The sequence below is a fragment of the Neodiprion pinetum genome, chromosome 3 (genome assembly GCF_021155775.2).
Source record: "Neodiprion pinetum isolate iyNeoPine1 chromosome 3, iyNeoPine1.2, whole genome shotgun sequence".
Classification (NCBI taxonomy): domain Eukaryota; kingdom Metazoa; phylum Arthropoda; class Insecta; order Hymenoptera; family Diprionidae; genus Neodiprion; species Neodiprion pinetum.
In genome coordinates, this window is record NC_060234.1 from 41,516,242 (window position 1) to 41,529,719 (window position 13,478).

At 34.5% G+C, this 13,478-nt stretch overlaps 1 protein-coding gene across 4 annotated transcripts; it reads right to left on the bottom strand.

Moving 5' to 3' along the window:
* Positions 1 to 3,805: 3,805 nt before the first annotated feature.
* LOC124215453 (uncharacterized) lies at positions 3,806 to 11,281 on the bottom strand. Of its 4 annotated transcripts, XM_046618865.2 has the most exons (6): positions 10,743 to 11,281; positions 9,176 to 9,247; positions 6,269 to 6,485; positions 5,267 to 6,087; positions 4,423 to 4,579; positions 3,806 to 4,209 (listed from the first exon to the last, which is right to left on the bottom strand). In XM_046618865.2, exons 3-6 carry the CDS (start codon positions 6,468 to 6,470, stop codon positions 4,079 to 4,081), a joined length of 1,311 nt encoding a protein of 436 aa, XP_046474821.1. In that variant the 5' UTR covers positions 6,471 to 6,485; positions 9,176 to 9,247; positions 10,743 to 11,281; the 3' UTR covers positions 3,806 to 4,078. The 4 variants fall into 4 exon arrangements, with proteins under 4 accessions (XP_046474821.1, XP_046474822.1, XP_046474823.1 ...); XM_046618866.2 differs by lacking the exon at positions 9,176 to 9,247 and having other exon boundaries at positions 10,743 to 11,280; XM_046618867.2 differs by lacking the exons at positions 6,269 to 6,485; positions 9,176 to 9,247 and having other exon boundaries at positions 10,743 to 11,279.
* Between the last annotated feature and the right edge of the window lie 2,197 nt (positions 11,282 to 13,478).

Sequence of the window (13,478 nt, forward strand, 5' to 3'; positions counted from 1 at the left end):
AAAATCTGCCGCGTCGTTATTACCACGCTGTTTGTACTGCTAAAGAAATTTATTAAATTGAAAGTAATATAAATATCGTTAATTAACTGTAAGACCTTCGATACGGAGTTTCACCTGTAATTTAGACTCGATTAAGATTATTCTAGGCGAATGGTTATGGACATGGGATTGTGAGCGTATTAAAAATCGTACTTGAAACGTATGTATTTTGGTGAAAAATTGGTGAAAATTCTGAGGGGATAATTGTCGACGTGGCAACGAGATATTATCAACTAAAAAAATGTATTTGCAGAAATTAAACAATTTCTCTTTGAATAATGATTGAAAAAATTAAGAATATTTCAGACCGACTCTTCATTCGACGAAGTCGCATCCGAATAATAATATACGAACAACAAATTTAATTATACACCTTTGAGATCGTGGCTAAAGGATATCGATCCGGCTTACGGAGAAAAAAAAATCCGCATATGACGAACTTGTTTACCGTTTAGCATCTGCACGTTCATTTTTTGTGCTGTATAAGATATCGAGTTGAAAATTTTATGCGCTTATAAGGACCGCACGCGATTTTCGAATATCTTTCTGGCTGCGTTGTGCGAAACGTGGAGCAGGGTTAAAGTGCTGAATTTGAGAAGCTACGAAAACGCCTAAATCCGAATTATTTGGTCGCGAAAATTGAAGTAAAGAAATCAAACTTTGGAGAAACAACCAAGTTTCAAATGGTCGGAAACCCGATGGCTTAAAGTTCCGAAATGCCAGATTTCAAAACTTCAAGTTACGATTAAGCAAAGCTCCGAAAAATAGAGTTTCGAAAATTAAAATATACTCACACATAGTTGGGTGTAAAAAATCATAAAAAAAAAACGAAAATCAGAATGACCAGGGTTCCGAATGTAAAAATATCGAAAATCCAAAACAAAACCCAATCGAATTGAAGAATAATTCGTTCTCGATATTTCCCTTCTATATTCACTATATTTCGTCATCACGTGAAATAGATGAAACTAATATTCGAAAATCGGATGGTCGATAATAAACCGGAAAACTTTAAACGACCATCGATAATTCATTCTCGCCCCGGAGCGGTCATTATATTACGTACATGTATTTTGCGACTGTAACTTTGGAAAAGAATTTCAAACCTGACAAGAAAGAAGAACAATAGCTTTTTTACAAGTAATTATATATTTACTCGTTCTCCCTGATTTGTTGTTTCGTTCGATAGATAATTTGTTTTGCTGGGAACAAGACGTACTAGATAAAGATAATTTAATAAATTTACTAGGATCGGTGCAATGGTTGTTTGGTTAGATTTTTTCTTTTTTCACAAGGAAAAAAAAAAGTCAATATATTAGTTAAGAAGTAGGTATTCGAATAATTTTAAGCGTCATAAAATCTGAAAACAATCACCTGATTTGAATAAATTTCACCTAAATTGAAGAATATTCATTGGATTCATGTAATTATTATTGGGATTCAAAACGCTTATTTTAATCGAACGAATGATTGATGGTACGAAGAAGGTAAATCAGAGAGAACAAGTAAAAAATGGCAATTACGTGTGGAAGGCAGTTTTTTTTTTTTTGTTCAACCCGGAAATCAGTCCGCAGTAAAGACGAACGAAAAAACGGAATCAGTTTGCCTGAAAATTCAAGGTAGACTGATCGACGAAAAAAAAAGCTTCTCGATGCAGACAAAGAGAAAAAAAAATGGCAATTATACGTATGACAAGAATGCGAAGCGTACAAAAAGTAAGACACGAACTGAATAATTACGAAGTATGTTTAAATTGCGGGGGAAAAGAAGAAAACAACATCGAAAATTGAAAGACAAACATCTCATCGACTATTAGTTGAGAATTTATTTTTAATACGTCTCTGAATAACGGATTTCTGGTTTTTCCAATCACAACGTATACATGCATCGCATAATTACTAAATGGCTGAACTTTACCGTCAATACAATTACAATTTTTTACTGTCATCCATATTTAATGGCTCAATTTTTTAAAATCATTATTGCGCGAAGCATGTTTTTTTTTTTTTTTTTTTTTTTTAATTCATACGAGTATACTTGTTTTTAAATTCTTTCTTTCGTCTTATCAAATATCGGATAAGACTGTGTCTCACGTAATCTAATCGATTTATAAGTATAGAACAGAGAATGTCTGAATTTAGGTGCAGATGCACCGAGGAGTTCAAAAGCCGAGTGATTGTACAATCAACGATGAGTCAGAGTTTCCCAATCATAAAAGCGAAACAATGTATTTTCTCTGAGCTAGCAAAATGTGAAACGATGATTTTTCTCCTTGGTGAATCCAATGAACATTGATTGAAATATCACGATACGAACAATATCCTTTTTGGGTGTGCGAGTAAGGAGAAATAGAACAATGGAAATACGGATGACGATGAAGACAGCAAAATTTTTAGTAACACCAATTTGCAGATGGAGAAGGTAGGCAGAAAATATTTTACTAGAAAATAGTTATTCGTCGTTGCGAGGTAAAAAAAGTATTTAGAGTGTTTTTCCATCATCATTCTTTCAAACTTAAAATTAAAATACATAATGTAGCGGATGGGTTGTAGAAAATAAAATATTTCCACAAATGATAATTCGTGTAACATGGAAAAAAAATACGACGAGAGAAGGCAAAAATTTGTATAAAAAAATCCAACAATCGGAACTCTTGCATTTACGTATATAATTGGAATTGATCTGTAAAACAGAAGTTTCAACCATTTCTTTATACATTATTAATTAGTCAACTTTCATTGAATAAATCATATTTCTTATTGTTGAAGAAAATTTAATTTTTGGAAAAAACGACTCGAGCGTAGTGCAAAATATATAATTTTAAAGAATTCCGCAACAACGGTTATAACATTTATACGACAAACATTTTTTTTTTCAACATTTTTTTCACTCTTTCGCCATCGTAATTTCAGTACAACAACCGTTGCTAAGACAAAGTTGAATCATCAGGATTTTGATCGGTCTCGGATTGCTTTTTTTTTTCTAACGAAACCTCCGGATTTTGGAAAATAATTAAAAAGAGTGAAAAATAAAATCTCACTGCGTCGTTTAATTTCTTTAATCGTTAAACTGTGTTATTGGAAAGAAGTTTCAAATAAATTTAAAGGCATAAAAGATAACACGGATCGAGGCTGTTCTCAAGTAAAGGATAAGAGCATAAACAACCCAATAAACAATGCCAGTATATAAAGCGTATGAAATTCGTCAAAAAAGAACGTTTTATTCTGTAGAATAAACGTGCAGCACCTACGTATTTTATTGCGAAGAATGTCCGCCGTGATTTCGGTTTATTAAACGTTTTTGGTGGACGTCTTACGATAGTTGTTCATATGCAAATTTTATACGTTTGAAACCAAACATTTATAAATCGTATCTCAATTTGTTGATAAAACGTATCGAAAATCCGTTATTTTAATATTTATGGTAATCGTCTAATATTTGGATATTGATGACTACTAAGAGACGTTTCGCAAGTACGTTTTAAAACTCAAATTATGAAGGAAATTTTTTCTATTAAAATGTGTTGACAATGTCCGTTTAACTAACGTGACAAAATGTTTTCTGTTAATGACGCTTTAATCTTTCATTATTTATGTCTAAACGAATATTATACAGTGTTAAAAAACGTTTTTAATTGGACCTCTAGACTTGAATACATAACGTATCTTGGATGTGTAATTGAAAGCGTATATAGTACACTGCTATAGAGGAAGATCATTTCACGTTAGCTAGAAACAAGTCTGGGTTGAGTTAGAAAGCGTACGAATTTAGTTTATATATGTGAATCGATTTTATTATATCTTTGTTAGAACGTTACACAAATATCTTATATCTATAAATACTCATTTATCAAAAAAAAAGGTACATCTTGTAGCTCATAGACACAGCTCAACCTACACTATACTTTCGTCTTCACGGTAGTTACAACTAACAGAAAACGCTAAGAATATTACACTTATATCAGAAATATTTATATGCCTGTATGATTTGTACTTTTATATGACTGTTTTTAAAATTAGTTGACGTTTACCACAGTTTCTTAGCCCTTCTTTCGTACATAGGTATGCCGTGATCGAGCTAGTTTTAACCAGTCTTTCACGGCACACGAAACACTGGTTTCGGTTGCATCACCAATTTCCTTCTTGCCAAGAAAGGTTTGTTTCACAGCCTCTGAGAAAAAATACATCAAAAGGAAGGTACAATATCACGATATTGATAACTGATAAGGAATAATTTCAATGTAAATTGTGATGAATCTCGAATATATTGGGAAAAAAGTTAACAGTTTGCATAATTTGAATAATAATGTGTGAATAATATTGTTTTCACACGATAAATCCAAGTAATAACTGTTTCTCGAAAATTTCATGAATTATTCATTACCGTAAACAGTTTCCATTGTCAATGTCTTTTGAAATGGGACTTTGTCCCTCCCTGCCCAATTGAATTGCATCGCTAATTCGTTTGTGAGTAGTGACCTCATTATAGCCAACACACATTGGCGACCGCTTGTCCCTCCAACAGAAGCCAGTTTCCCGGTCTGCAACAAAATACTAAAATGAATGAATGTCGAATTGAATTCAAAATATTCTTACTGTTATCAACATCGATAACAATTTTGACTAGTTGGAGATTGTCGATTCCTAATATTTTTTCAGCATTTTTTAACGTTAACCCTCTCGATCAGACCGAGACCGATTTCATGTTGAATGAAAATCTCTCACCATATTGATATTTCGATGGGTGAAAGCAGTTTACCTCAGGGTTTAGGAGTATCTATAAGGCCATCTGACCTTGCTTAATGGAACTATGCAGTTAGAACCCTGACCTTGCGACCGATACAGTTTTATGAAGCCTCAAAGTGCGTGTTGCGTAGAAGCAACATACGGTCCGAGAGGGTTAAAACGTTACGAACCGCAATTCTGTATGCCTGTAGTAATTTTCATTATTCCTTTGCAGTCAACACATACCGAGCGTATTCTTCAATGAGAGACAACCCCCTCCCTAGTGCTAAGCCAACTCAGGCACATGACGCGTACGTGAAGTTCGGTCGAGTGGAGACTAACATGGCCACTGGCATTCTATCCCCTCCCGGCCGAGCCTCATGTGCCTGTGTTGGTTTGCGCTAGGGAGGGGGTTGGCCCTCATTGAAGAATACGCTCGGTATTAGTACCTATCCGTATGTCATGACATACATATTTTGAATATGATTGCAAGGTCTACTCACTAAATAAGTTCGATGCTCTTCGGATTTCAGGATATTTTCGAGGTTGGAGAAGTCTTCCATGGAGTTAAGAGGAAGTTTTGGGAATTCGGCTGGTTTCTTTGTTACGTCGATGCTGACTTCCTTCTGTTTTGAGAAGATTTTACGTAGTAGCAGATGGTTTTGTTCAGTGTAGGATTTAATGTGTTCTAAATACTGCAGAGTTTTTTCTTCAAAGGTATTCTGTTCGCGTGATGTGGTCGGGGTTGAAGGTTCAAGTTGTGAAAAGGATCTTGATAAGTCATATTGCGTGGTAGACCTGATGATCCTACTAGAAATGTTTCTATTTGATGTTTCATATCCAGACAACTGATTCGGTGACTCATGGGAATTATCATTATACTGGTGCTGTACGATCTTGTGGGCCAAGTTTTTCTTTGGTGTCTGATTTTTGGTAGATCCTTTGGCTGAGTTAATGTAGCGAGTATTCTTATTACGGTTAGAAGTCGATTCATCGACTTCGGACGGTGGCAAATTCTCGTCAGCTGAAGAGGTGTAACCTAAACTACTTGAACTTTCACGAGAACGCTTCGTTTTTTTTTTTTTGTTACTAACGTGTCGATTTTTAGCCTTCTTCTTGTCGGTTTTGTGTTTACGTTTTTTCTTTTGCGGCTCAGGTTCGACATCATCACTGTTCGTAGCTTCATTCTCGTCCACGTCATTGGTAATATCTTGCTGAGGTATTACAGTGGATTTTTTAGCGATGTTGCGAATTATTCCGGATTCATCGGACGTGCCCAGCTCCAGTAGGCGCGCCATCGTTGCTTCGGTGTCGTGGTAGTCATCTGTTAGTTAATCAAGGAATATCAATCAATACCGAATGCTCATTGATTAGCAAAATTAATCACAAATGTACAATATGATCAAAATATATCGTCGTAACTCTTATCCAAGTGAAAATTAATATGATTGAAACATTCAATCCGTATACAATTGTAAAAAAAAGTTCTACGTTCCAATAATCACCTCCGGTATGCAGTACTTTGTGAATGGCAAACTTTGGCCATGTTTTTTCATAGGCAGCCTTTGATTTTACAAGTTTTGTAAAATGATCTTCAGTTTTTGTCCGTGGCCAGTAACATTGGGTGTTGTTTTCGACCAGCCAAAGAACTGGTACCAATGCGCATTCTCTATCTTCGCCAACCAAGAATTCAATCACCGCATACATAGTTCTGCAGCACGACTGAGTAAAAACATCGTTAAATGTATCATATTCTCTAGTCTGGTGTATAAATTTATATTTGATCAAAATTCAAGCACTTTTATTCCACTCTGAGCAAAAAGTGCCAGTTTAAAAGTTTTTAATTAGGACATCAACATAGGAATATGCAAGGTAGTATATAAGTTAAAAGATGAATCGATCATGAAACATTATGAAGATTTTGGGAACGCATGTCTAACCAATACTTGAACGTCAATGTGACGTACAAAACTATAATAAATCAGCTCAAAAGTGATGTTATGAACATATGGTAGAGTTGGGTATATTGGACTACTAGGTAAATTAGACTCGGCATATACGGTATATGGTAATAGGTATACGATAATGTTATTTTTTGCTAAACATCTCAATTGAAGCAAACTTTTAATATAAAAGAGATAATGAACCTACGATTCTCGGGAATGTGTGCGAGGTAGACATAGACATACTATACATGTCTTGAACGAATCCCTCTTCCTCGTACACATTGCCGAGAATCGTAGGTTCATCATCTGTTTTTTGTCGAGAGCTCGTTTCGTTGAGATGTTTAACAAAAAATAAAAATTTTATTTCATTTCGTGTAGTATCGGAGTTACTGCGAAACCATCTTTAAATGGAAGACAGACGAATTTATGTAATATATCATCGACGCGATAAGATTTCGCTACGTTGAAACTTCTTACGAAAAAAATCCCTAGTTTGGAAGATTTAATAGGTTTCTGATAAAGGTCTCGCTTGTACTTGAACGGAGTACCTATAATTCTATATTCTCCGGCAATGAAAAGGATTGATTTGATCACTAATATTTCTGTCCCACAAGCTACTACATTATCCGGCCTTTTTATTGATATTTTGAATTTTTTCGTTTCCAGAGCCTGACATTCACGAGAATTTCCAATAAATTTGGGTTTAGGAATAAATTTTTCCTGACAATTAGTTTTACGAATAGAACTTAGTTCTTCAAGTCGATTACTCAGCTGCTGCAGCGGCAAGCGTTTCGATCGAATAAGTCGTTTCAAATGGCCCAAATGATTTTCATACACAAAGCAACTGTATTCTTCTAATGGGCCAAATCGTTCTACGTCGTCTATGACATGCAGCAGCGAATGTACATTATATACGACAAAGTTTTGTCCGTATATCTTAGCACCTTGAGTAACGAATTTTTCGATCATATCTTGCGCGATGTTTCGAAAACGCGAGAACAAGGCTGTATTCGATAGAATATACACGGCGGCAGACAATAATAAAAAATGTTTGTACTTTTTTCGATCTAGCACATCCCGCATTACAACAGGGCCGGAATATAACAAGAAAAATCTAAATTCTGTCGCTTTCCATCGATGCAAATCCAAAAATCCACGGGGCTTTCGAGGAAACTCTGCCGGAACATATCGCGCCAATAGTTTCATTATACGTTCAATTTCTAACAAAATATCCTTAGACAATTTGCAATCACGTGAACCCTCGACCCAGTATTTAAGGAGCAACCTCTTCAAAATTCCCAGGTAGATTAAATGCATGGGATCTAAAGGAAATTGGGAGACTAGTCCCACGTAAAGATCTAAAAGAGGCGAACGTCCTTTAACGTGACGATCGTTTTCACTAGGTGCAACAAAATCACTATCTTTTCGCTTCTGGAATTCGGTGTCACATGGATAACACAGTTTACGGTTGAGATGAACTGCGCGAATCTTACACCTCTCGCAAGCATCCTTACCCGAATGTCCTAAACACATTTTCAACATAGATCTCGCGGGCGCGTCACACGCGAATAAACCAACTCTGACAAAGTATTTGGTGCCATTAAACTCAAAACCATTGGTGCTTAAACGTGACGTTTCTTTAATTAAATCTCGTAAATATGAAGATAGTGGCATCGGTTTACCCGTACCATAATAAACACCAATTACAAATGGGCTATCATCGATCATTGAAATACTGCGTCCCAAAATTGGCCAAAATGATGTTCCGCTACTTTTATAAACGGGAATCCCATCAATATTAAAATCAACTCGCAACGTATGTTCAGGTGACAGTCCTTTTTTGAGACCTGACTCGAGTTTTTGTCTCAAGCATTTCTCCAAACCGAAATAACACATTTCTCCGTTGTCTAAATTTAACGTTTCAATACGTCGTGACGTGTGAAGTAGAGTCCTAGCACTTAAGGGTAAGATAGGATGTGCTGGTTTCAATAATGCTAGCAATTGATCGATCGCGTTATGTGTGATGTTATTTGAAGATGCCCAGTCGCGCAAATTTTCAACAAAGTTCGTTTCATCATCTAAATGCACTTCATCGCTGACGGAACTTGAATTATCTTCAGAACTGTACAACGTAGCTTTGATGCTATCTATGTCACTTTCGATGTCTTTGAAATCTTTATTATCGCGGTTCGAATTAGAGTTTTCTTCATTCTGTTCATTACTTTGATGGATATGATCAACATCATAATCGCTATCTATAGAGTGCACATATTCTCCGATACAAGACACATGTTCATGACTAGCATCTTTTAATTGTGATTTCGTAAGGTGCTCGAGTGCACAATTATTGCCTGCAATACTCAGTAATACTTTACGAGTATTTATAGCTGTTTTGCGACGCAAATGTCGTTTACTCAGAACTTTTAAATCATGAGGCATGTTATAAAACTAAATAATAATACACACCAGACAAGAAATGATGTACGCTTTAACGTGCTTGCCTTATTTGTCGTAAATATCCGCACACCACTCTGAAAACTAAAAGTTAAATGAACCTAATGAACGTAGTACGTGAGTCAATACAGAAGATTCATAGCAATAAAGCTTTTACACGAGTTAGCGCAACAATTTATATAAAATTTTATTGAAAATTAAGTAATTTGATCAAAAATGCTGTTTCGTGTATATTTTCTTGGATTTGGGCTAAATAAATATTAAAAAGGCATTTGTAGCCGAACAATTTTGTAAACACGAATAAAAAACGTGGTCAGCTACCCATCGAACGTATATAATACGCAGGTAATGAGTAGTTTCATTCTATTGGATTTGACTCTGACATTTACCGATAAACGCATAGTATACTCATGATTTACGTTCAGTAGTAGGAATCGTGATATATTTCAGGACTAGATAGTACTGTTACTAATATTATTATTCTATAGTACTTATAGTTCTATGTATCGCTATTTATTGTTACTACAAATTAAACAAGATCGTAGTTTAACGTTGAACCAATTCTGGGCCGATGTCCTGCTTATATTCTAATACTTTTCGAATAGTATATCATGACGCCTACTACTGAACGTAAATCATGAGTATACTATACGTTTATCGGTAAAGATCAAAGTCAAATCCAATGGAATAAAATTACTTGTTACGAATTTCCTGCGTATTATATACGTTTGATGGGTAGATGACCACTATTTTTACCAGTGTTTACAAAATTATTCAGGTGCAAATCCCTTTTTAATATTTATTCAGCCCAAATCCAAGAAAATATACACAAAACAGAATTTTGGATCAAAATACATAATTTTTAATAAACCTCTATATAAGTTGTTGCACTAACTGGTGAAAAAGCTTTATTGCTACGGATCTTCTCTATTGTCTCTATTGTCTAACATGACCGTCTTCTTCTGATGGATAATAATTGTTATTTTCAATTGAAGGGAAAAGAAAATAAAAAATATTGTCAAAATAATATTTCTGTGATTTCGATGGCACAGAAATATTTACGTGGCTGTATTACTATACTTTGTTACTTTGGAAGATGCTACGAGTTCATATGTATGTTATAGATATGTTGAAACGGTATCTAAAAAAATAATAAACACGAAACCGATTTCAAACAATACAGAGCAAAAGTTACTAATAACCGCATGATCACATGGGATGATTATTAACATGAAGTTTTCCTCAAATTCGACAAGAACTAATATAATTAACCTATAATATACGTATCATAGTAAACTTAACACATATAAATAACGTTTAAAAACAGTTCAAAAATATTCATGAACGTTATATAATAAACAATAAACTATTCCATATTTTTATGGTACATCGTTTGGTTTAGAGAAAAAGACGCAGAACATTACACATAGTTTCTTTTGAAGAAAGAAAAGAAAGGAAAGAAAAAAATACAGAAGAGACAGAATTTGAGTTGCAAAACACATTATTTTTTCAACCAAGAATGCTCGATGTATTAAGACAAAATACCACCATATTTGGAAAAATATGTAGTTGTACTTACCAGCGTTATTTAATGACGAATTTGCTTCTTCCGTCTAGGCCGCAGATTAACAATAGCTTCTCACCTTTTTTGCTACACGATCACCGATCGATCCGAGCACCTCCGCATTCGGTTGACGAATAACGCCATAACCAGCGCCTGAGGCCAGTTGCAAGGGTGGGGATGAATATAGGCTCCCAGACAAAGACAAAGATAGAGGAGACGCAAGAGCGACAGAGAGATCGTGCCCAAAAGGGAATCAACTTTGCCATATATGCCCGTGTTATTCCGAGCTGTCCTTGTCTTACCACTCGCTATACTTACACTTACTGTATGAATGCGCGGTCCATGGGATAAGTTCTGTCTCTACATATAATTATTGCGCTCTTACTCTAGCTTGCAGCGTTACCGACGCTGACGCACCAGAGCAGGAGAATAATATATCAGTAGTGACACAATGTATAACGCACAGAACTCCGATAAAATAGCGCGAAAAATAAACGTACAAACGACGTTAAAAATGCGACAGGATATGATGAACGCTTGTTTTAGCAAGTACTCATACAAGATATTGAAGTCTTGACGTAATTCGTGCCAAATAATGAGATTTAATATATTATAATATGATAACCAATATTGTGAAATAATTATAAAAATGTACAATAAATTATTATTCTTGGTACGAAATTATTCACGTTTCGGACACTTCTTTATTCTCTTCCTTTTATTGGTTATATCTATGTTCCATGCACCGGTAAATGAATACAAGATCAGTGTTCAGCTTTAGTTACCACATAATATTGGCATCAAAATAACGGGTAATTAAAGTCCATTTTTCGGAAACTAATTATAAGATAATCAACTGATTTGGCCACCGCTTGGCATCAGGCGGTTCCGCATACATGAATACTAAAAGTGCGTTCATAATCTGAATATTGTACTCAACGTTGAATTTTCCTCAATCGTGTTGAAGTAAAACAAGTATGAACCCATTTGATCAAATATACATATTATACAATTCAATGTATCTTGAAAATAGTCCGATATTGAATAAATTTCATAAACGGTTATTGAACGTAGATCACAAGTAGCAGTAAAACGTGAACAATAATCGTTGAAAAAATACGTTCATCAAACGATGAATATATTTCTGTGCAATAGTGGAAAACCGCAATAATTAAGCGCTTAATTGGGGTTGCTGGTAGTTGTATGATGAATGTACAATATATATATATATATATATATATATATATATATATATATTAGGGTGTGTCGAAAATGAACTTTTTTTTTTCTTCGCTCCTACCACTCAAAACTTTAGGTTTTGACATTAAAGAGGTCCTCGTTCAAGGAGGGCGCTGTAGCTTGAAGTTTAGAAGTCGCTCAACGAGGATTTAGGTTTCCCATCTAATTAACACGTAAAAAATATTGTTTTTCGTTCAAAATGATGTCAGGCATCCAAAAAATTGGCGATTTCTGTGCTTCTTGGCTTATTTGAAAGCATGACTCATCCCCTAAACGATGATAGGTCGTTTTTCGACTTACCTTGTACCAATTTTTTTTACGCCACTTTTCGACCACAATAGTCACTTTTTCAAGTTTACAAAGTCTCCAATGTATCAATGAGTTCAAAATGAATTGCTACAAGTATTGATTCTTGATTCGAATATAAATAACCAATTCCAAAAATTAGTGAAACATACAAAATTTCTCAAAATAAACATGGTTTTTTGAATAAAATTGAAGATACGGAATTTACCAATTTTTAGAATTGGTTATTTATATTCGAATCAAGAATCAATACTTGTAGCAATTCATTTTGGACTCATTGATACCTTGGAGACTTTGTAAACTTGAAAAAGTGACTATTGTGGTCGAAAAGTGGCGTAAAAAAAAATTGGAACAAGGTAAGTCGAAAAACGACCTATCATCGTTTAGGGGATGAGTCATGCTTTCAAATAAGCCAAGAAATACAGACATCGCCAATTTTATGGTTGCCTGACATCATTTTGAACGAAAAACAATATTTTTTACGTGTTAATTAGATGGGAAACCTAAATCCTCGTTGAGCGACTTCTAAACTTCAAGCTACAGCGCCCTCCTTGAACGAGGACCTCTTTAATGTCAAAACCTAAAGTTTTGAGTGGTAGGAGCGAAGAAAAAAAAAAAGTTCATTTTCGACACACCCTAATATATATATATATAGATGTTGTAGACACCAAGATTGAAAATGAATTTCATAAACGTCTATCACGCGTAGATCAGAAATACCAATAAAACGTACATTATAATAGTCGAAGATATACGTTCATAAAACAATCAATATACTGCTGTGCAATGGTGAATAGGAAGTATGATAAACGTCTAATTAAAGTTGCTGGCAGTTGTGTCATGAATGAATATTATATGTTGTGATTACCAAAATCATAAACGAATTTCGTGAACGTTAATAGCTCGTAATTTGTAAATTCAAATGAAACGATTCTGATAAAACGTTGAAAGATGGAGTACCAACATCGTTAAACATATAAGTTTTAAACGATTTTCGTACGAATAATGAACAAATATACTATACGTTGCTTTTGCTATAATAATACGTATTTTAAACTTCTGTATAATGAAATACGCATAATAAACAGAGTAATCATACGAATAATATCCATCCGAAATATTACAGTATATGTGATACGGTTGAATTTTATACTTATACCATTATTAAACGACTTCGACGTTTCATATACGAAATTTATACTGGTG

Excerpts from the sequence above, each read along its gene's own strand:
- LOC124215453 (XM_046618865.2), bottom strand. The coding sequence starts at position 6,470 with ATGTATGCGGTGATTGAATTCTTGGTTGGCGAAGATAGAGAATGCGCA. Across the intron at positions 6,088-6,268 it reads CAAAGTACTGCATACCGGAG|ATGACTACCACGACACCGAA; the intron begins GTGATTATTGGA and ends ATTAACTAACAG. Across the intron at positions 4,580-5,266 it reads AAGAGCATCGAACTTATTTA|ACCGGGAAACTGGCTTCTGT; the intron begins GTGAGTAGACCT and ends ATTTTGTTGCAG.